This window comes from Phocoena sinus, chromosome 20 (assembly GCF_008692025.1).
Source record: "Phocoena sinus isolate mPhoSin1 chromosome 20, mPhoSin1.pri, whole genome shotgun sequence".
NCBI classification, from domain to species: domain Eukaryota; kingdom Metazoa; phylum Chordata; class Mammalia; order Artiodactyla; family Phocoenidae; genus Phocoena; species Phocoena sinus.
Window position 1 is genome coordinate 43,814,162 of NC_045782.1, and position 23,718 is coordinate 43,837,879.

Consider the following 23,718-nt stretch of genomic DNA (forward strand, 5'->3'; position numbering starts at 1 on the left):
GGGAAAAGACTCAGATCAATAGATTTAGAAATGAAAAAGAAGTAACAACTGCCACTGCAGAAATACAAAGGATCATGAGAGATCACTACAAGCAACTGTATGCCAATAAAATGGACAACCTGGAAGAAGTGGACAGATTCTTAGAAAAGTACAACCTTCCGAGACTGAACCAGGAAGAAATAGAAAATATAAACAGACCGTTCACAAGCAGTGAAATTGAAACTGTGATTAAAAGTCTTTGGCAGGGCTTCCCTGGTGCCACAGTGGTTGAGAGTCCGCCTGCCGATGCAGGGGACACGGGTTCGTTCCCCGGTCTGGGAAGGTTCCACATGCCGTGGAGCGGATGGGCCCGTGAGCCATGGCCGCTGAGCCTGCACGTCCGGAGCCTGTGCTCCGCAACAGGAGAGGCCACAACACTGAGAGGCCCGCGTACCACAAAAGAAAAAAAAAATCTTCCGCAAACCAAAGCCCAGGACCGGATGGCTTCACAGGCGAATTCTATCAAACATTTAGAGAATAGCTAACACCTATCCTTCTCAAACTCTTCCAAAATATAGCAGAGGGAGGAACACTCCCAAACTCATTCTATGAGGCCACCATCACCCTGATACCAAAACCAGACAAAGATGTCACAAAAAAAGAAAACTACAAGCCAATATCACTGATGAACATAGATGCAAAAATCCTCAGCAAAATATTAGCAAACAGAATCCAACAGCACGTTAAAAGAATCATACACCATGATCAAATGGGGTTTATCCCAGGAATGCAAGGATTATTCAATATATGTAAATCAATCAATGTGATACACCATATTAACAAATTGAAGGGTGAAAACCATATGATCATCTGAATAGATGCAGAAAAAGCTTTCGACAAAATTCAACACCCATTTATGATAAAAGCCCTCCAGAAAGTAGGCCTAGAGGGAACTTACCTCAACATAATGAAGGCCATATATGACAAACCCATAGCCAACATCGTCCTCAATGGTGAAAAACTGAAACCATTTCCACTAAGATCAGGAACAAGACAAGGTTGCCCACTCTCACCACAACTGTTCAGCATAGTTTTAGAAGTTTTAGCCATAGCAATCAGAGACAAAAAAGAAATTAAAGGAATCCAAATCAGAAAAGAAGAAGTAAAACTGTCACTCTTTGCAGATGACATGATACTATACATAGGGAATCCTAAAGATGGTACCAGAAAACTATTAGAGCTAATCAATGAATTTGGTAGAGTAGCAAGATACAAAATTAATGCACAGAAATCTCTTGCATTCCTATACACTAATGATGAAAAATCTGAATGAGAAATTAAGGAAACACTCCCATTTACTATTGCAACAAGAAGAATAAAATACCTAGGAATAATCCTACCTAAGGAGACAAAAGACCTGTATGCAGAAAACTATAAGACACTGATGAAAGAAATTAAAGATAATAGAAACAGATGGTGAGATATACCATGTTCTTGGATTGGAAGAATCAACACCGTGAAAATGACTCTTCTACCCAAAGCAATCTACAGATTCAGTACAATCCCTATCAAACTACCAATGGCATTTTTCACAGAACTAGAACAAAAAAATTCACAATTTATATGGAAACACAAAAGACCCCGAATAGCCAAAGCAATCTTGAGAAAGAAAAACGGATCTGGAGGAATCAGGCTCCCTGACTTCAGTCTATACTACAAAGCTACAGTCAGCAAGACAGTATGGTACTGGCACAAAAACAAATATATATCAATGGAATAGGATAGAAGCCCAGAGATAAACCCACACACATATGGTCACCTTATCTTGGATAAAGGAGGCAAGAATATACAATGGAGAAAAGACAGCCTCTTCAATAAGTGATGCTGGGAAAACTGGACAGCTACATGTAAAAGAATGAAATTAGAACACTCCCTAACACTGTATACAACAATAAACTCAGAATGGACTAAAGACCTAAATGTAAAGTCAGACACTATAAAACTCTTAGAGGAAAACATAGGCAGAACACTCTATGACATAAATCGCAGCAAGATCCTTTTTGACCCACCTCCTAGAGTAATGGAAATAAAAATAAACAAATGGGAGCTAATGAAACTTAAAAGCTTTTGCACAGCAAAGGAAACCATAAACAAGACAAAAAGACAGCCCTCAGAATGGGAGAAAGTATTTGCAAATGAAGCAGCTGACAAAGGATTAATCCCCAAAATATACAAGCAGCTCATGCAGCTCAATATCCAAAAAACAAACAACCCAATCCAAACATGGGTTTAAGACCTAAATAGACATCTCTCCAAAGAAGATATACAGATTGCCAAGAAGCATATGAAAGGATGCTCAACATCACTAATCATTAGAGAAATGCAAATCAAAATTACAATGACGTATCATCTCACACTTGTCAGAATAGCCATCATCAAAAAATCTACAAACAATAAATGCTGGAGAGGGTGTGGAAAAAAGGGAACCGTCTTGCACTGTTGGTGGGAATGTAAATTGATACAGCCACTATGGGGAGCAGTATGGAGGTTCCTTATAAAACTAAAAATAGAACTACCATACGACTGAGCAATCCCACTACTGGGCATATACCCTGAGAAAACCATAATTCAAAAAGAGTCATGTACCAGAGTGTTCATTGCAGCACTATTTACAATAGCCAGGACATGGAAGCAACCTAAGTGTCCATCAACAGATGAATGGATAAGGAAGATGTGGCCCATATATACACTGGAATATTACTCAGCCATAAAAAGAAACGAAACTGAGTTATTTGTAGTGAGGTGGATGGACCTAGAGTCTGTCATACAGAGCGAAGTAAGTCAGAAAGAGAAAAACAAATACCGTATGCTAACACACATATATGGAATAATAAAAAAAAAAAAAGGTTCTGAAAAACCTAGGGGCAGGACAGGAATAAAGACTCAGACATAGAGCATGGACTTGAGGACATGGGGAGGGGGAAGGATAAGCTGGGACGACGTGAGAGAGTGGCATGGACGTATATACACTACCAAATGTAAACTAGATAGCTAGTGGGAAGCAGCCGCATAGCACAGGGAGATCAGCTTGGTGCTTTGTGTCCACCTAGAGGGGTGGGATAGGGAGGATGGGAGGAAGACGCAAGAGGGAGGAGATATAGGGATATATGTATATGTATAGCTGATTCACTTTGTTTTACAGCAGAAACTAACACACCATTGTAAAGTACTTATACTGCAATAAAGATGTTTTTAAAAATTAGTCATTAATTTTAAAAAAGAAAAAGAAGAAACTTGTAAATGAATGTTCATAGTAGCATGATTCATAATAGACAAAAAGTGGAAACAACCCAAATTTTTATCAGCTGATAAATGGGACAAACAAAATGTGATATATCCATATAATGGAATATTGTTCAGCAGTAAAAAGGCTGAAGTAATGATACATGCTACAACATGGATGAACCTGAAAAACATGCTAAGTGAAAGAAGCCAGACACAAAAGACCCTATATCATATGATAATATATATGTGAACTGTCTCGAATAGGCAAATCTGTAAAGACAGAAATTCTCTGGTTGCCAGGGGCTGGGGGAAACAGACACTAGAGAGTGACAGCTAATGGGTGTGTGGTTTTTTGGGGGGCAATGATGGAAATGTTCAGGAATTAAATAGTGATGTTGCCAACTTTGTGAATATACTAAAAATCACCAAATTGTATTCTTTAAAAGGGTGAATTTTATGGCATGTGAGGCTCAATAAAATAATGTTTAAGAAAAATAAAAGAGAATCTATTTAGCTAAGACACTAGAATTAAGAATATTTTTAGCAAGTTGAAGTCTAATTTTTCACTTAATTCTGTAATTATATATGTATTTTAAAAGAGTACGCTTTGGGCTTCCCTGGTGGCGCAGTGGTTGAGAGTCCGCCTGCCGATGCAGGGGACACGGGTTCGTGCCCCGGTCTGGGAAGATCCCACATGCCGCGGAGCGGCTGGGCCCGTGAGCCATGGCCGCTGAGCCTGCGCGTCCGGAGCCTGTCCTCCGCAACGGGAGAGGCCACAGCCGTGAGAGGCCCGCGTAACCCATAAAAAAAAAAAAAAAAAAAAAAAAAAGAGTACGCTTTGATAAGGAGATGTGAATCAGGAAATTATAAGTAACCATGTAGGTGTATCTCCACAGCCTTTTTTTTTTTTAGTGAAAATTTGGGACATTTTAAAACTTATAGGAAACTGTTTCTATTATTAGAGTTTGGCTTTATATTTTTAATTTTTGTACTACTTTTGGAATTGTTACTTTTTTTTTTTTTTTTTTTGCGGTACGCGGGCCTCTCACTGTTGTGGCCTCTCCCGTTGCGGAGCATAGGCTCCGGACGCACAGGCTCAGCGGCCATGGCTCACGGGCCTATCCGCTCTGCGGCATGTGGGATCTTCCCGGACTGGGGCACGAACCCGTGTCCCCTGCATCGGCAGGCAGACTCTCAACCACTGCGCCACCAGGGAAGCCCTGGAATTGTTACCTTTTTGAAAATGCTCAGCTATCATTCTAATGGCTTTCAGACAGTTTTAAATGAGTGTTTACATGAAGTGTGCTTGTGTGTTTTTCGAGTAAGCTGCCATCTCCAGATCCCAATTTATAATGTATAAGTGGTTTAAGTATGTTCTAGAGTAATATATACTAATTATACTAATAGATACTAATGCTAATAGATCTGATTTCCCCCCTTTATGATTTCCCTTTCTCCTGTCCTCGTTCCCTTCCTACCCCTGGACTTTATTCTTCAAAATATAAAATGGGGTGAGTGTGTAATACCTTGTTTTTAATTAATTCTTTCAGTAAGCATTTATTTAGCATCTACTGTGTGTCAAGGTACTATGCTAAGGTAAATGATACAGAAAATGAACTTTTAAAAAATAAATAATAAAATGAAAAAAAAAGATACATCTAGAACTACTCTTGAAACAGTTAAAAAGGGAATTCCCTGGTCGTCCAGTGGTTAGGATTCCGGGCTTTCACTGCTGGGGGCCCAGGATCGTTCCCTGGTCGGGGAACTAAGATCCCACAGGCCACACGGCGTGGCCCAAAAAAAAAAGAAAGAGTTATGAAGGCATTTAACTCAGATAAGGGAGGTCAAGCAGGACTTGTTTTACCATCAATGTAATTAGAAGGTTGATCATTGAAACCAGGTTATATCTATTATGTGTTTTTAGAGAGCAAGTAGAACTCATGCTTGGTTGGCCCTTAGCACATCTCACAACTACATAAGCACAGAAAAAAATCTCGAGAAAAGCAATAGGGATTTGTCCCCAAGACGTGTGTGTAAACCAGAAATCTTTTTTTTTTTTCAGTTGGCGTGAATACAAGCATTACAGGTGCAGAGACATTAAATGAACATTTGGTTTCTGCTTCCTTGACTGCTTAACATATTGAAAAAACCTTTTAAACCATCACAGTTTTTAGGGGTTTGCTTCCTTAATATACTTACTAGATTTTTAAAAACTATCATTGTGAACTTAAAGGAATTACTGTTTTTATCGGTATTTTTAAAGACACAAGTTCTCTTTACATTGCTTTCTACAGGACTGACACTGTAAGCCATCCTGATTCCCTGCCACACCCCAGCCTCTCCCCCAGAAACTCCAACACTGCATCTCCCCACAATCCAACATTTTGAAGGTTATCCCCAGGCATAGAAGGAGGCCTTAAGAACCCTGCATTTTGTTACTTTTGCATCCATCTTGATTGCCGGTGCCTGGGCCATCTCCATTGCTTAATAATTTTGAATATCACCCTGACTTTCTGCCTATAACGTAAATTATTACTGTTTTAACTATGCTTGTGTTCTGCCAGCTACAGTATCAAATAGCTCTAGCTCATGTGCCATTGCTTATCTGTGTAGAACCAAAATTCAGAGTTTTATTATTTTCTGAATAACCCAGAATACCATCATACTATAACTCCCAGTGGTCTCCTAAACCATACTGGTATTTTTGTTTATTTCTCTCAATGTTGATGGTTTGGCCTAAGGTCTGTGTTCTCTTATTGTTCCTTCCAGTTCGCTTTGCACCTTACAGGCCTCCAGATATCTCCCTGAAGCCGCTGCTCTTTGAAGTGCCCAGCATCACTACAGAGTCAGTGTTTGTTGGCCGGGATTGGGTTTTCCATGAAATAGATGCTCAACTTCAGAGTTCAAATGCCAGCGTGAACCAAGGAGTAGTGATCGTGGGAAACATTGGGTTTGGCAAAACCGCCATCGTCTCCAGACTGGTGGCCCTCAGCTGCCATGGAACACGGATGAGACAGATCGCCTCAGACAGCCCACATGCCTCCCCCAAACGTATGTATCCCTTTTTAAAGAACTCCATGTGGTGGGATAGGGAGGGTGGGAGGGAGACACAAGAGGGAGGAGACATGGGGATATATGTAAATGTATAGCTGATTCACTGTGTTATAAAGCAGAAACTAACACACCATTGTAAAGCAATTATACCCCAATAAAGATGTTTAAAAAAAAAAAACACTAAAAAAAATTTTTTAAAAATAACTCCGTGCTTCATTGCTCTGAAATTTTTTCCGGCATCTTTGTATTAAGTCTTATATCCTTTCATTTTCTGATCTGCAAAACCTGACTGGCACGTGAGGACCATTAACTCAGAGTCCAGGGAAAGAATGTAATACTCTGTTGACCTTTAACCCACATATCCAACAGTCACCTGAAAGTGACTGGAAAAAAAACCTTTCTCTCAGAATAAATGTATGCCTCTTCCCTCCTGACTGTCTGGCTGGTCTGTCCTTTGGATAATGACTACAGCAATTGCCTATAAGAGCTTGTTTGCCTCCATCACTGTCAGCTTTTGCTCAGCCTGTGTGCAGGCTTCCTGTTCACACCGGCACAATCTGTTTGCGGCCTTCATTTCCTTGCAATCGATGTCAGTGTTGCACTGCTTGGGCTTGAACTTCATTGTGTCCTTGAAGGGTTTCTCCTGCTTCTGTGTGAAAAGATGCTGAGATCGCATATGTATTTATGCTTCTTTCATCACAGGCAGGTGCAGCTTAATAATCGCCATCAGGATCCTGTTTATTTGTTTTTAAAATACTTATATGGTCCTTAGTACCAGGCACTCTCTAAGAGCTTAACAAACATTAATTCATCCAACCCTCTTATCTCTTTCAGAGAGGTAGTTCCTGTTATCTTCCTTTCACAGATAAGTGGTTTAAGGCTCAGAGAGGTTAAGTAAGCCTCCCAGGTTTCGTAGCCAGTAAATAGTGAAACTAGAATTTGAGCCTAAGCAGTCTGGTTTCAGAGGCCAGTGTCATCCATTTTGCTGTGCTCCCTCTCCTTATTGATGGAACTCACTTGAGTAAAGGAGATAAAAAGAAATGTATAGGGGTTCTTCCTATACACACTATATGTATCGAACCAGTCTACCTGGCTTCTGCTAGTTGTAAGAAAACAAAAAGAAACTCTTGCCCTGCTAGTCCAAATCAATAATCTAGCTCACCACAGATTTCCAGACAGCAACCACTAGAAATGGTTTGTTTGGGATCATAGTATTGTAGTTACAGAGTCTAGCACGGTGCTGTGGGAACTCAACAGGAACTCACTGAACACCCTCCAGACATCCTGGCTTCCTGTTGAAATTAATTCCTGTTTCATGTTGTTAAGTAGGCAGATTGCCTCTGGTAAACTTACGGATATCTGACACGTAGAAGAACTAGTGTCTAGAAAGAAAACTGGTTGGATCAAGAGTCCCATTTGCCAGGGTATGGTAAGAATTGATATGGAAGAAATCATGTCTTAAGAGCAGTGTCATGCTTAGTTTCTGGATTAAGTTTATCTGAGGTAGATTGGCATAATGTCATGGGAGTCAAGAGCCCATAGTTTGGCTCCAGCGCTCAAACTTACTATGTAACCTTGAGAATTTTACTTTAATTCTTTAGACCTTGGTTTTTGTCATCTGTAAAATAAGTCAGTGGGATTAGGTGATCTTTAAGATTCATTCCTATGCTAAAATTCTGTGATTCTAAGATGTCTGCATGGTTGAAAGTAACTTTCCATACCTATTCCAGTATTTTCGTTAGAGTGCTTAGCTTAAATATCACACCAGACTACTTTTTATCTGAGTAATCCAAGAGGTTAACTATTTGAGTGTGTCAGAAAGAAAACCAGCTAGGTAATAGTCTCTCTGACTCCTCTATATATCAATCACTGTTGCAGATAACAGATGGTAGAATCATGGCTCAAGGGCAAGAAGAGCTGCTTTCTCTGAAAGCAAAGGTGCCTGGAAGTGCCCCCTCTAAGCCTGGGAGAGCAGGAGTTAATAGAAAACAGCCCATGTGCTCCCCAAAGCAGAGATCCTTTAAAGATAGTTCATTAAGTTATTCTCTAACATCCGTTGCCTTTTACCTCCAGAGAAACTCTAAAAATACCCCATTCATGTGATAAATGTCCACATGTCAAGACTATAGATTTGGCCTGATAGTTAACTTAGAAAACTTGAAAAGGTGTTAAAGGGGATCGAGTATGTGGTTATATATTTATCAGAACTACACAGAACCAGCATTGCCTTGTCGTAATTTGATGTAATAATTTTTGTTGTCCGCTTTGATGTCCAAACTACATTCCACCTCTGCCATCTTAACCGAACCACTTAAGAATGGTCAAGAATAAGTGGTTGATGTCATTTACTGGTATTTAAATATTAACTCTGAAAAACAAAATCAACTCTTAAAATTACCCCAGTAGCTACACACATCTGTAAAATTTTCATTTTCTGTTATGCAAATGATTAATAATAAAATCGAACTTCAGTTTGTTTTAGAACTGGCTCTCATTAAATTTTCTAGTTTTTTTTTTTTTTTTTTTTTTTTTTTTGTGGTACGTGGGCCTCTCCCTGCTGTGGCCTCTCCCGTTGCGGAGCACAGGCTCCAGACGCGCAGGCTCAGCGGCCATGGTTCACGGGCCCAGCCGCTCCGCGGCATGTGTGATCCTCCCGGACCGGGGCACGAACCCGTGTCCCCTGCATCAGCAGGCGGACTCTCAACGACTGCGCCACCAGGGAAGCCCAAATTTTCTAGTTTTGAGGACAAGTGTTTTGTCTTTCTTGTATTATCCTCACGAGGTTTTGGTTAAAGTTTTTCAAGTATTAGCGCTCAAAAATGTTACTTTTTTAAAAAAAAATCAGTGATCTGTATGTTTCTATTTTATATTTGTTATTTCTGTAAACAAATATGAACTGAATATATCTTAACCAATTTAAAGATACTTCTTTGAGGAAAAAAAAAAAGAATAAGTGGTTGATAAAGAACAAGCTGTTTTTCGGCATTGATCTGTTACTTTATGAGCCAGCACTGAAAATGTTACTGGCAGTAGCAGAATTTTTTTCTTTAGTGAATAAGAATGATATCTTATCGAGAGAGAGTTGGCTTAATGTTTTACAGTTTAATTTACATTCAGCTTTGATAGGTGTATTTGGGATCCCACTGGCCTTCCCAACCTTAAGTCAGTGATGCAGTTGTAGTAGTAACGAAAATAGGTGGAAGATTATTGGAGCTCCCCACCTCCGTTTCTGCATCCTGTGTCATTCTTTCTTCTGTCCCTCACTCCTTCACGCTGAGCAGCGCTGCTGTGGAAGACATGAGCAGTTGAGCCTGCAGCACTGCATTGCCTGGCTCTGTCCTTCCCCCACAGACACCCAGCCCCCAGCCGCCCCCTCCTTGTCATTTCCCTGGGAAGGCACAGAGAAGCTGTCAAGGCAGGCACTAGCCTGTCATCTTGCTGTCCACCTACACCCCGTCCCAAACCCGACTCCCCCATCAATCTCTACCATCACCACCCACCCCGCAACACACACGTACAGAGAACGGAAACATTTTGTGAAAATGGACCTGTTGTGTAATCCAGGCATTGTTACATTAACTACAAGTGTACTCAGTACAGTAGTTAGGGACGTTCGGTCTAATTACAAGACTGTATTTTCCTATCACTGAAAGTCTCAGGGTAGTTACTGTTTGGATTTGACATTTGCCAACAGCTGCCATGCCCCCAAATAGCTGTTCAGTGAGTAACCCCTCCCCTCCCCACTCTGCTCATTCCAGAAGTCTGTGTTGCCAGTTCGCTGTGCACACTGACTGCTCCTCCCTGTTAACTTTTATTTCTACTGTTCTCTGAATACCAAGCGGAAAGTAAAGACACCCAGACAAAAAGGAGGGCCTCTCTGAAAGGGAACAGCTAGAAGACAGAAGGTACTCAGACACTAATTACCCACAAAACCAGATAAGGGGGAATGGGGTGGACAGAGGGAGTGAACAACAGGCACGAATCCGTGACAGTCACTGAACTTTACTGCGCACACTTCTTCAGTCGTTTTCACTGCCGTCTCCCACACCTACCCCCCTACAGTTTATTCAGAGCTCTATGCAGTGGCCAGGGAATTTACTTTGCCAGTTGGATGGAAGAAGTCTCAATTGAGTCCTACTGGTAGGGAGTTAAATGAGAACTATTTTCCCCTATTTCTTCTCCTTTTCAGTAGTTATTGACCATCAAATAACAGTCTACTTATTGTGTACCCATTTTTAAAATATGGTCTGCATTTATAAATAGAGTCTGTAATTTCTAGTAGTCGTTAAGATGTTACCTAAACAACATGAACGCATGGAATTTTTAAAAAACAGCTTTACTAAGCTACAATTCACGTACCGTATAAATCACCCGTTTAAATGGTTCAATTCACTGCTTTTTACTGTAGTCACTCAGCTGTGCAGCAATCACCATAATCTTAGAACTTTTTCATTCCCCCCCTAAAAGAAATCCCATGCCCATTAGCAGTCAGTCTTCATTTCCCCCCTAAATCCCTATCTCTACCCCTAGGTAACCACTAATCTGCCTTTTGTCCCTATGGATTTCCGTATTCTGGGCATTTCAAATAAATAGAATCGTATACTATGTGGTCTTTTGTAACTGACTTCTTTGAGTGAGTGTAACATTTCAAGGGTTATCCATGTTGTAACATATATTAGTATTTCATTTCTTTTTATTATTGTTGAGTAATGTTCGACTGTGAGACTGTACCATCTTTTATCCATTCATCAGTTGATGGACATTTGGGTTGTTTCCGTTTTGGAGCTATTATGAATCTTGCTTCTCTGAACATTTGTGTACAAGTTTTTGCGTGGACATATGTTTTTAATTCTCTTGGGTACATACCCCTAGGAGTAGAATTGCTGGATCAAAGAACAAATGGGATTTAACCAGTCTTTCTTTAGAGTTTTATGATTATCTGATGCAAACATCTCATCTTTTTAATACAGATATGGATGCCAACAGAGAGCTGCCACTCACACAGCCACCTTCAGCCCACTCATCCATCACCAGTGGAAGCTGCCCAGGAACTCCAGAAATGCGGAGGCGGCAGGAGGAGGCCATGCGGAGACTAGCCTCGCAGGTACAATAGGATTCTCAGGTTGTGGGCATGCTAGTTCCATTTTAACGTCAAGGGGGCAATGGTAGGCAGACCCCTGGCAAAGTGAACAAAAGTATGTACAGGTGGACCATGAGAACATGGATAAAAGTTTCTCTCTCTTTGCTGTTCCTAGAAAAATACTTCGTTATTATGGAATCAGAACCTTATTGTTGGAAAGGCCCTTAGAAGTAACCAAAGTCCCACAGTGAATAGATAAGGAAATTGAGACTCAAAGAAGTTGTATGATTTACCCAAGATCACAGTATAAGTAATCAATAGCTTTGTATTTTCATTCCTAGCTCAAAACTCTTCCTGCTATACCACACTATCCATAACTTCTTTATATGTTTGCATTTTAATTTTCTATTTTTATCAAAGTAACATATATACATAGTTTAGGAAATCAAATAATGTTCAAAGACTTATAATAAAAACCAGAAATTCTTTTCCCCTCGTGAGCCCACCCTCTCCCCAAAGGCAGCTACTTTCAACATTTGGAGATGTTTCTCTGATCTTCACCTCCGTGTTTCTAAATCATATTCATATACTGCTATAACTTTTTTGATCAGTTTTGTACATTATCTATTGCTTCTTCTTATGGATGTTGAGAATGTTAGCTCTTTCACCTTCCTTCCTCCCTCTACCATCTCAGAACAGTTATATCATGATTTTAGTCTGAATCCATGTTACAGTATTTTCAGTGTTAATACTACACAAATATGGTTCACTGTGGAACCAAAGATAACATTTTCTTCTTGAGAAGTTTTGTTTTTCCTGGGTTATGAAATGCCTCATTGTAAAGTTTGCTTATGTTTCTTCAAAACTATGGCTGTCATTCCATAAGCCTTAATGCTTTGTAAAATGCCTCTCAATACAGTTTTCCACATCAGTTACATTTCCCCCCACCCACCCACTGGAAATCCTAGAGCTCTCCATCGAGCTAATCTGGACCTAGGATGCTCTCAAGTCTTACCACCTACTTGTTATCCTGGAAATTCCTGTTACTTCCCTTTTGTGTTTGATCCCATGTCATCGTCTTTCTTGATTGTATTCCTTATTTTGACGGAGCACGTCCTCTGTTAGCTTCCTAAGAAGGAATGCATAGGAGGTAAGTTTTTTGAGACTTAATGTTCCTAAAAGCATCTTTATTCTATTCTCATACATTACTCTTTGTTTGACATAAGTCTAGGTTAAAAATTATTTTCCCTCAGAATTTTGAAGGCATTCATGTTGAACTTCCAGTATTACTATTAAATAATATGGTACTATTCTTATTCCTAATTCTTTATATATACCTTTTTTCTCTCCAGAAGCTTTTAGAATCTTTTTTTTTTTTTTTTTTGCGGTACGCGGGCCTCTCACTGTTGTGGCCTCTCCCATTGCAGAGCACAGGCTCCGGACGCACAAGCTCAGCAGCCATGGCTCACGGGCCCAGCCGCTCTGTGGCATGTGGGATCTTACCAGATCGGGGCACAAACCCACGTCCCCTGCATCGGCAGGCGGACTCTCAACCACTGCGCCGGGAAGCCCAGAATCTTCTTTTTATCACCACTGTTCTTAGGTCTTTTTTTCATATTCTGTTGGTACCTAGTGAGCCCTGGAGATATTTTTTGATTCAGGGAAATGCTTTTGTAGTATTTATTGAAAAATTTCTCACCACCACTTCCTCTGTTCTCTCCTTCTACAACTCCTTTTAGTCAAAAATTAGATTTCCTATATTGTTACTCTTCTTAACTTTTCTGTTTCCTATTTGTTTTATCCACTTTTAGGAGATTTCCTCAACATTACCTAAAGCAGTCCTTTCACAAAAAAATTTTTGGCTATCATAGTTTTAATTTCCAATAGGTCTTTATTTCCCCCATTTGTTCCCTTCTTTTTTTTTTAATTGAGTTTTTTTTTTTTTTTTGGCTGCATTAGGTCTTCATTGCTGCACGCAGGCTTTCTCTAGTTGCAGCAAGCAGGGGCTACTCTTCGTTGCGGTGCACGGGCTCCTCATTGTGGTGGCTTCTCTTGTTGCGGAACACGGGCTGTAGGCGCACGGGTTTCAGTAGTTGTGGCATGTAGACTCAGTAGTTGTGGCTCACGGGCTCTGGAGCACAGGCTCAGTAGTTGTGGCACACTGGCTTAGGTGCTCCGTGGCATGTAGGATCTTCCCAGACCAGGGTTCAAACTCGTGTCCCCTGCATTGGCAGGTGGATTCTTAACCACTGTGCCACAAGGGAAGCTGAAATTTTTTTTTTTTTTTAGTTTAGTTTTTGGCAGCACTGCATGGCACGTGGTATCTTAGTTCCCTGACCAGGGATTGAACCCAAGCCCCCTGCATTGGAAGCACGGAGTCTTAACCACTGGACCACCAGGGAAGTCCCTGTACCCCTCTTTTTTATAGCATACTGTTTTTGTTTTATAGATGTAGTATGTTCTCTTATCTCTTCCTTAATAGTTAGGCACCAAAAAACTGATGGAAGCTTGTATGTATGGAGAGCTTAACTATAGAGCATTAAGATGACCCACCAGCCTTTACGGGAAAACCCAAAAGTCAGTGTCCATAAGTTTTTTCCTTGCCCTGTTCTAGCAAAGAATCCACCAATTTCCTGGAGGGTGTATAACTTGGTCGCCAACATTCTGGAGCTAGTAGGAGAAGGTGGCGGAGTTTCATCATTTAGGCTGCAGCCTTTTACCTAAGCCCCTTGTTTTCAGTCCTGCACCTGATCCTCACCTACTCTATGTCTCCTAAGCCTAGATTCTCTGCTTTAGTTTCTCTAGTGATTTTAATTTCTCTTTCCTGTGGGTTTTGGGGAAGGTAGTCACCTGGCTGGGCAGGATAGGGATGGATATCTGGGAATCTAACTGCTCTTTATATAAACTTCAAATAATTTCTGTGTTTGCAACTTCCTTCCTCACCCCCATCTTCCATAGTACCTGGTGCTTCTAACTCCTGTGCTTTTCTGAGGTTTGACAGATGATTTGGCTTATTCCTGTTGTTTACCCCAGCAGGCATTTGTTTCACCTTCTTCTGTCTGTTAGGTTGTTTAATCCTACGTCCACTTTCCATCTTTATATATTATAATCTAAGATTAGAGATAAATATTCCTAATCAATGGAGTTTGCATTTCTGTTTCTTATTCTCCTTATTTTTGAGGATTTTAAGGAGAAGTATAGAGTGCAGAATGCCTGTCTCCAGTATTTAAAGAAATGTCTTGGCATGGTTAATTAGTAATGAGGAACAGGGAGCCATCTTCAATGTCATAAGGTTCTAATTTCCTCATAGAAATCCTGTCCAGCTTACAGCCAGAAACAGCATGTTTCCCCCAAATACGTTTTCAGTTGTCCCCACTTATTGGTACACATCCATTTATAAACGGGCTTCTGAAAACAGTCTGAAATTTCCCTTATATTCATTGCTAAGTCAGTGCAACTTTAAAAGACATCTTTGGAGGACTTCCCTGGTGGCACAGTGGTTAAGAATCCGCCTGCCACTGCAGGGGATACAGGTTCGATCCCTGATCCAGGAATATCCCACATGCCGCAGAGCATCTAAGCCTGTGCGCCACAACTACTGAGCCTCTGCTCTAGAGCCTGCGAGCCACAACTACTGAGCCTGCGCACCACAACTACTGAAGCCCACATGCCTTAGAGCCAGTGCACCACAAGTACTGAGCCCATGCACCATAACTACTGAAACCTGCACGCTCTAGGGCCTGCGTGCTGCAACTACTGAAGCCCACACACCTACAGCCCATGCTCTGCAACAAGAGAAGCCCCCACAATGAGAAGCCCGCACACCGCAACAAAGAGTAGCCCCCACTCGCTGCAGCTAAAGAAAGCCCGTGCACAGCAACGAAGACCCAGTGGAGCCAAAAAAAAAAGAAGAAAAGACATCTTTGTTTTACTTTTCCAAATATTCCATGTAAGCTGACTCCTGCCTCTTCTTTAGAACAATCAGAATAACTGTCATCTTAGAAATACACAAATGCTAAAAAAAAAAAAAAGAAAGAAATACACAAATGCTGAAGAGCTTTCATCATCACAGTCATTTATTTATTCATTTAGAATATATGCTTGGAATGCCTATAACACAAGATTGAAGTTAAAGCAGTGAACAAGACAGGCACAATCCCTGCTGTTATGTAGCCCACATTTTTGTGGTGGGAAAAGGCCAATTAAACAATTATGTAATATGTCAGATGGTGATGAGTGCTAAAAAGAAAGTCTCCCCATGTTGTCACTTCTTAGCCTCTCTCTCATCAAGAGAAAAAGTCCCAAGATGTTTATGTTCAATATTTGGAAAATGTTATTTATTTTTAGTAGGTAATTAGTGACTATACTTACTTGAAAAGTGATCACATTTTAAATTCCATGGTTATACCTTCCTTAAGCAAAATATAAATAAATGTCTTTTGTACCTAGAAATGGGATATTTTTAAATTCATAGTAACATTATATAAGAAATGGCCCTTTAGATTAAAATTAATGTTTAGTTCAATATTTGGAAAATGTTAAATATTATAAGTGAGAAATTAGTGATTATTTACACTTACTCAAGGAACATATTTAAAATTTCACACTTGTTTCTTCCTTAAGCAAAATATAAATACATCTGTTCACACCTAGAGATGGGATATTGTGAAGTTTACACTAAACAAAAAAAATCTAAAACAAATGGCCCCTTAGATTAAAATTGAATATTATCCCAGTAATTGTGCCACAGGTTGCAGTTCAAGTGTAAGTTTGTGCTATAGAAGCGTAGAGCAGAAGCCAACAACCTTGCTTCTCATCTGTAACAAACTGGTAAGCAGAAATTATCTTTTCAAACCAGTTAGTATTTTGATAAAGTAAGCTAATATATGAGAATTAAAAGTATCCTTGAAAAACTTCTTGATTTGCTAGCCAGAGTTCTTAGTGTTGGTGCTTGTATATCATTAATTATCATTGGTATTTCGTAGTATGCTTGCTGCTTCTTATGCTTCTTCATAATTGAGAACATTGAAGAGTTCTTGTCACAACTTTAAAGCAATTTTATTTATTGAAGAAACACTTCCTACTTGAAGTAACAGGTTTTGCTAGGTGTACATCTCTTAAATGTATTTCCAGTTAATCTTACATGTTCTGAAGTATAATCACAGTAGAGCGGTGCAAAGATCTCATTCGGGGCCTTTCCTGGGTGTGTGACTTTATAACAACCATAGATTTTCCAGGCTTTCGGTCTGTTGCCACCAAGTGATCATACATGCAGAATTCCCCAGACAAGGAGAGGCTGACTTCCATTTACTGAGGGCTTAATGTGTGTTGAGCTTAGTACTTTTTACATTATATTTGTTATTTCACTTCTTCATTCTTAAGCCTGTGAGGTGGTCATTATCATCCCCATTTTACAGATGAGGAAACTGTGCTTCAGTGATAGTTAATTTTCCCAAGGTCTTACTATTAGTAAATAGCAGAGCTAGGATACAGAGCCAGTATTCACCCCAATGAAATGAGTCTTCTTCTTCTCTCCATTTTACAGATAAACAGAGGCTCTGAGGTTACACAACTTGCTGAGATAACTAGTACGTGACTTGAAACCAGATTTAAACTGAGGCAGGCAGGCTCCAGAGTCCATGCTTTTAACCACTGTGCTGCCTCTGTAGTGTGACAGGAAGGATTTTTGCTTAGTGTTCTTTTGGAAAATCTATCGATAATTGAGTGGCTTTAAAGTAAGGAAGTCATAATGAAGGGGCACCTTTCAGAAATTTTGCTGACCTAAAATTCTTCTTCAAAAAGTTTTTATGCAGGACTTCCCTGGTGGTCCAGTGGTCAAGACTTCACCTTCCAATGCAGGGGGTGCGGGTTTGCTTAGCTTAGCTTCCCTGGTTGAGGAGCTAAGATCCCACACACCTTGAGACCAAAAAACCAAAATATGAAACAGAAGCAATATTGTAACAAATTCAATAAAGACTTTAAAAACAGTCCACATCCAAAAAAAAGTCTTTAAAAAAAGTTTTTATGCATCTAGAAGCTCTTGTCACATTAGGTAAATTGTCACTAGCTTAGTCCTTATATTAAGAAGCTAATACATCTGAAATAAAGCTAATTAGAGAAGCCAGCTAATTTTAAGAAGTGTCACAGTGATACAAAAAGCAAAGGTTTTTTTCACCGAAGGAAATCTATGAAAGAAAGAAAACTGAAATGTCATCCTTGCCAAGAGACTAGTTCTGTTCTAAATCAGGAGGATGTCAAGTGATACGGTTCCTGAGATTGTTGCTGCTGCCGTTAAAGCTATCAGCCAAGGAAGTGATCATTTCAGCAGTTCACACATGTGTGTTGAGCATAATACAGAGACTTAAGCCACACGTACACACGTGGAGAGAGAAAAACAAAAAATGACAACAGTGAGGTATAAGATTTGGTTTGTGTTCCAGTTGGGTATTTTTTAAAAGATTTACATTTTAGGAGAAATGTGATCAGAACTAAACAAGTAACCTACAGATGATGTTTTATCAAATGTGTCTAGGGCTTTTTTCCTCTAAAAATTAACACTGAAATTTTATAGTGAGACCCAGATTACATCTACATTCAGGATACTGAATATGGGAAACAACCTTATTTATTCCTTTGTCAATCTTGTGTTTTTTATCTGTCTCCTTCACCAGAATGGTCAGTATTTAAATTATTGTTCACCCCTCTATCCCCAGCTCCTAGCACAATGCCTTGCACAGAAATATGTGTTAAATGAGTGACTAAATTGTAGACTGTTCTCTATACTGAAGCCTGAGTAATCTTTCTAAAACGTATTTTTCTTCTTGCTACATAAAACCTGTCAATGGCTCCTCCTTGCCCTTAAATGGAATCCACACTCCCTTCTTGAAACATCACATGTATCAGCATGAAGGGCTTTTACCTTTTATATCTAGCTCAGGTTTTCTCAGCCTCAGCACCATTGACATTTTGGGCCAGAGGATTCTTTGTTTGGGGCCTTCCTGTTTATTGTAGTATGTATAGGAGTGTCCTTGGCCTCTACCCACTATCCAGTAGCATCCTCCCACCCCCGGTTGTGATGACCAAAGCTGTCTCCAGACGTTGCCAAGTGTCCCATGGGGAGCAAAGCCACCCCAGATGAAAACCTATGCTCTGTCTTATCTCCTACTACCCCCAGCTCACTTCCACTGTAGCCACACTAAAACTGATTTCCTTAAAGTGTAAAGCTGTGTCTTGCCTGAGGGCCTTTGCACGTATTGCTTTCCTCTGCCTGGGACACTCCTGTGTCCGTTCACTCCACCTCATCCTTTAGATCTCAGCTTAAGTTTTACTTTCAAGAAGACTTCTCTGGCTCTCCTAAGTTACTTAGATATGTTGTACCAACATCTTATATTTCCTCTCTCATAGTGCTTTTCCCCCAGTTTTACTGAGATAGAATTGACATATAGCATTGTATTAGTTAAAGATGTATAGCATAATGATTTGATATGTGTATATATTGTGAAACGATTAGCACACTAAGTTTAGTTAATACCCATCAGCTCCTGTAGTTACAGAATTTTTTCTTGTGATGAGAACTTTTAAGATCTACTCTCCTAGCCACTTTCAACTATACAGCATAGTATTGTTAACTATAGTCACCGTGTTGTACAGCATAGCAATAATAATAATGTTGCAGACAGCAGCCACTGATGGATACTAAAAGTAATGGGCAAAAATTTTTGGAGAAACAGGATTTGCATTCTCTCAAAGTATCTCCCCCAAGATATTTATTAACTACAAAGGGTAAGACAGTAACTTTACAGTAGAGAAACGTAGAAGAAACCTTTATCTTAGCCAAGCGATCAAGGTGAGCATCACCGGTAACAAGACATGTCACCATCATGAACCCCATGACATGATTCACTGAGAGTGACCCAACATTGTTTTTGTGGTATTCTTGCCAAAAAGTCTCAGTTGGAATATGAGAAAAACATTAGACAAACCCACGTTGACTGATATTCAACAAAATAACAGATCAGGACTCTTCAAAAGTGTCAAGGTCATGAAAGACAAAGACTGAGGAGCTCTTACGGACTACAGGAGTCTAAGGAGAAATGACAACTAAATGCAACACGGGGTCCTGGTTAGAATGCTGGAACAGAAAAAGGTCTTTAGTGGAAAACTGACAAAATTCGAATACCGCCTTTAGTTAATAGTGTTGTGCCAGTGTTATTTCCTGGTTTTGATCATTATGCTACGGTTATATAAAATGTTAAGGGAAGCTGGGTAAGGGATATACGGAAACTCACATCTTTTTGCAACATTTAAGTCTAAAATTAGCTCAAAATAAAAAGTTTTAAAAAAATAAATAAAAGTCCTACTGACAAAAAAAAAAGTTAGAGCTCCAAGCTGGAAAATTACTGAGGCTGAACCCAAGTCTGGAATTATTCTTAGCTTCCAGTCCCAGGATGGGGATTAGAGTCAGAGTTGAGGGACAGGAGAAAAGGCAGAGAAAGTAGTTTTTGACACTGAGCCTTCAGGTCCCTAGAAACACAAAAAGCCAAAGTAACCCGAAGTGTTGGAAGGGATGCGCTGAGTCAGAAATCAATCAGGTGGTGGTGAGGGCATTCAAGAAGTGATGAGAAGGAGACAGGGAATAAGAATATGAGAGCAGACCTGAAGGAAGGTCAGTGACAACATTAGAATTTAAGTAATGCAAATGCCAGTCATGATGTAAATTAAATTTTTATGTCCAAATGAGTTCCAGATATTCAAAGCTGCCTTTTCTTTATGTGAGGTTAGCTTAATCCTGTCACAGATTATTCATTTGAAGTAGAAAAGAATCTTTAAAGAGTGAAGGCCTGGGACTTTTAACACAAGCCTGACAGGTTTGCTGCCATTCAGTCATTTGATTAAGGTCTTTGATGAGGATTTTGCTTAGTTGTATCATTTCTTGTGTATAGCTTTAAATCAAAACCTTTTTATACCCAAGGCGATACTGACCTCCAGTCTTCTTTTTTTTTTTGGTCTGTATAGTCTACAAACCTGGCCTTTTTTTTCCTCCCTCACAGCAGTAATCTAAAAGTTACTCACTGTCCTCTTCAAAGAATTACTACAGTTTTGGTTATATTAGATATATTTTGGATAGAATTGTTTTAATCAAAAGTATAGAGATTTAACATAAGGAAAATGTGAGATGGAAAAAAATTAATAACAAGAAAAACATAGCTGAAAATGAAATTTCAACAGGTCATTGTGAGAGACAAGAGTTCACCAAGCAGAAAGGTTTTACCTGCTGATTTATTGAGGGTGGACTAATTCTGAACCAAGAAGTTGTAATAATAGTGACTGAGTATGGGTGGCTGTGATGACTTCCTCAGAGCTGTAGGGAGTGATCTGTTATCTGTTATCCATCACTGAACACTAGTACAATGAGAGAATGCAGGAAAAAACTACATTCCCAGACTTGTTTCCTATTTGCATATGTAGGAAAAGTTGTAGATAATGTCAATAGACAATTTAAGGGGAAATACCAAGTGTTTTTGACAGATTGTGTGTACATTTACATACTATGTAGCTGCTTTGAAATGTCTAGTAGATGATCAGTTCTGAGTCAAACTGCAAATTTCATGAAGATGTTGAATGGTCTTTCTGCCTGAATTCTTCAGAGGAATCGAGATTTTATATTTAGAATGCCTAAAAATTTTTTAAATTAAAAGAAAGAAAGGCAGCCACAGAAGGGGCAACTTTAGCAATGATCTTTGTTAGATAAAACCTCATACAGCCAAGAGCGCAGATGATTTTTAATGCAATCAGTAAAAGAACCCTCTTCCTAAATTTTAGAATTTTTATCTTCAAACTCCTATCCCGTTACTTTAGGTAAAGGGTAAGTTACAGCTGATTTGCTCAGCTGTGCTTTGCCTCGACATGTGAAATCAATTGAGGTAAAATATGATGAAAGTTCATATTGATTCAGAGGTTTGCTGTTTGCTTTTTATAGAATGGAGATCTGTGTCCTTGTGGGCATAACCATTGACATTCACTGTTCATTGAGAGCACAGATGGATTGCTGCCAAGTATTCTCTTTGGGTTCCTTATGTTGTGCTTAAGGTCGGTCATCAATCTGTCTACAGAAAGGAGTGGAGATTTCTAAGTGCACCTCCTCCTTTCCAGTTCCACGCTGTGCTCTGACATCATTGCTTCACTCACAAGCAATTCCTGTCCTCAGCTTTACATGTGTAGTAACATTTCCTGTATTGTTCAGTTTTCTTAATGCTTAATGAGAACAATTTCAGGTGTTTTTTAAAAAGTGACATTTCCAGCATTTGGGTTTTTGTTTTGTTTTTATTTATTTATTTATTTATTTATTTATTTATTTATTTTTGGCTGCGTTGGGTCTTTGTTGCTGCGCGTGGGCTTTCTCTAGTTGCGGCAAGCTGGGGCTACTCTTTGGTGTGGTGCAGGGGCTTCTCCCTGTGGTGGCTTCTCTTGTTGCGGAGAACGGGCTCTAGGCACATGGGCTTCAGTAATTGTGGCACACGGGCTCAGTAGTTGCGGTTCGCGGGCTCTAGAGCGCAGGCTCAGTAGTCGTGGTGCACGAGCTCAGTTGCTCCCCAGCATGTGGGATCTTCTTAGACCAGGGCTTGACCAGTGTCCCCTGCATTGGCAGGCAGACTCCTAACCACTGCGCCACCAGGGAAACCCCAGCATTTGTTAAAGAGCTAGATTAAGAGTCATTTCAAAGCAGAACACTTTCGTGGATGACTGTTCTCTGAGAGATGATTGAGGAGCTGGGGTCCCAGTGGTATATCTATGCATGCTCCTAGGGCAGATTTCAAATGCCTGTCGTTACAAAGCCAGTAGCTGAAAAGGAGAGGGTATACAGAACCTTGATGATGACCGTGATGTTGATGGAGATGACGTGATGAAAGAGGAGAAGGAAGGCAATGATGATGGTGGTGGCGGCATCAGCTAACATTACTGTGCGCTTGTATGTTCTGAGCACCATGTCAATGCTTTCCGTACATTCAGGCTGAATCTCCCCTGCAGTTTCTTGTTATCTGCACAATCCCATCACTTTTGTAGGTAGTACTGAGCCAACAGAGTGGTCTAGATTAAAATCACCCTCTGCACTTGACCTTGAGGCAGAGGGAACAACCAGAAGGTATAGAGCGAATCCTGTGCAAATTCAAACAAACAAAAAAAAGAAAACAGGGCTTCCCTGGTGGCGCAGGGGTTGAGAATCTGCCTGCATATTCAGGGGACGCAGGTTCGTGCCCCGGTCCGGGAGGATCCCACGTGCCACGGAGCGACTGGGCCCGTGAGCCATGCCACTGAGCCTGCGCGCCCAGAGCCTGTGCTCCGCAACGGGAGAGATCGCGACAGTGAGAGGCCCGCGTACGGCAAAAAAAACACACATAAAAAGCAGCTTAAAATTGCAGGTTCCAGCCTGACAGGCCAGACCGTGAAAGGTATTAAGATGCATACATTTTCTAAGTTCTTTGAATTTAACACCTGCATCTGACAAAAATCTCACTCTTTTTCTGCTTCCTGTTATCTAATTCTGATTCTCTCTGGGTGCTCAGGAAATACTTAGTGAGAATTCTTAAGTCAGAGTCATTTTATTTTTTATAAGATGTTTATAATGAAATTATAATTTTTTAATAATTTTAAAAATATGCCTTAGGAGCATATGTTTGTTGAGTCTAACATATGGTATTTTTCTGGTTATTTTATCCCTAATGCTTTGTTACAATATCAGACTCTTTCCTCTACTACTCTGTGCTGAATAAATATTAGAGAGATTAATATAAATCTTTATTCTCCCGCCTGCTTCCTATTTCTTATAATCCAGAGGGAAAACTCAATTTGTATTTATAAATTTTAATTACGAATTATGATACCATACATATACAAGAGAAATATTGGGTCAAATTTCTGATCTTAGATAAATCAGGCAGTTTCAAAGTCTAGCAGCTTTTATTTTTACTTGAAGAAGTTGAGGAGCAGGGAGACAGAAGACAGTGTTAGAGGATGATTGTACAGTAGCCATGACTGTTGCTCTTGCTACTGGTAAACCTGTCTGTGTTCTCATCTTTCTTTTTTAGGTGGTTGCCTATCACTATTGCCAAGCAGATAATGCCTACACCTGCCTGGTGCCGGAATTCGTCCACAATGTTGCTGCCCTGCTCTGCCGCTCACCGCAGCTGGCAGCCTATCGGGAGCAGCTTCTCCGGGAGCCTCACCTACAGAGCATGCTGAGCCTTCGGTCCTGTGTTCAAGATCCCATGGCCTCCTTCCGGAGGGGAGTGCTGGAGCCCCTGGAGAATCTCCACAAAGGT

At 40.1% G+C, this 23,718-nt stretch overlaps 1 protein-coding gene across 8 annotated transcripts in view; it reads left to right on the forward strand.

The window, feature by feature from the left end:
• TANC2 (tetratricopeptide repeat, ankyrin repeat and coiled-coil containing 2) overlaps positions 1-23,718 on the forward strand; it is a 364,111-nt gene that overhangs the window by 261,214 nt on the left and 79,179 nt on the right. For 7 of the 8 annotated variants that reach the window (XM_032616890.1, XM_032616892.1, XM_032616893.1 and 4 more), the window contains 3 exons: positions 6,034-6,315; positions 11,289-11,422; positions 23,485-23,716. In XM_032616890.1, coding sequence (XP_032472781.1) covers positions 6,034-6,315; positions 11,289-11,422; positions 23,485-23,716 — 648 coding nt within the window. Of the gene's footprint in view, positions 1-6,033; positions 6,316-10,135; positions 10,224-11,288; positions 11,423-23,484; positions 23,717-23,718 lie in introns of those variants that run through there. The other variant, XM_032616897.1, reaches the window with a different exon arrangement.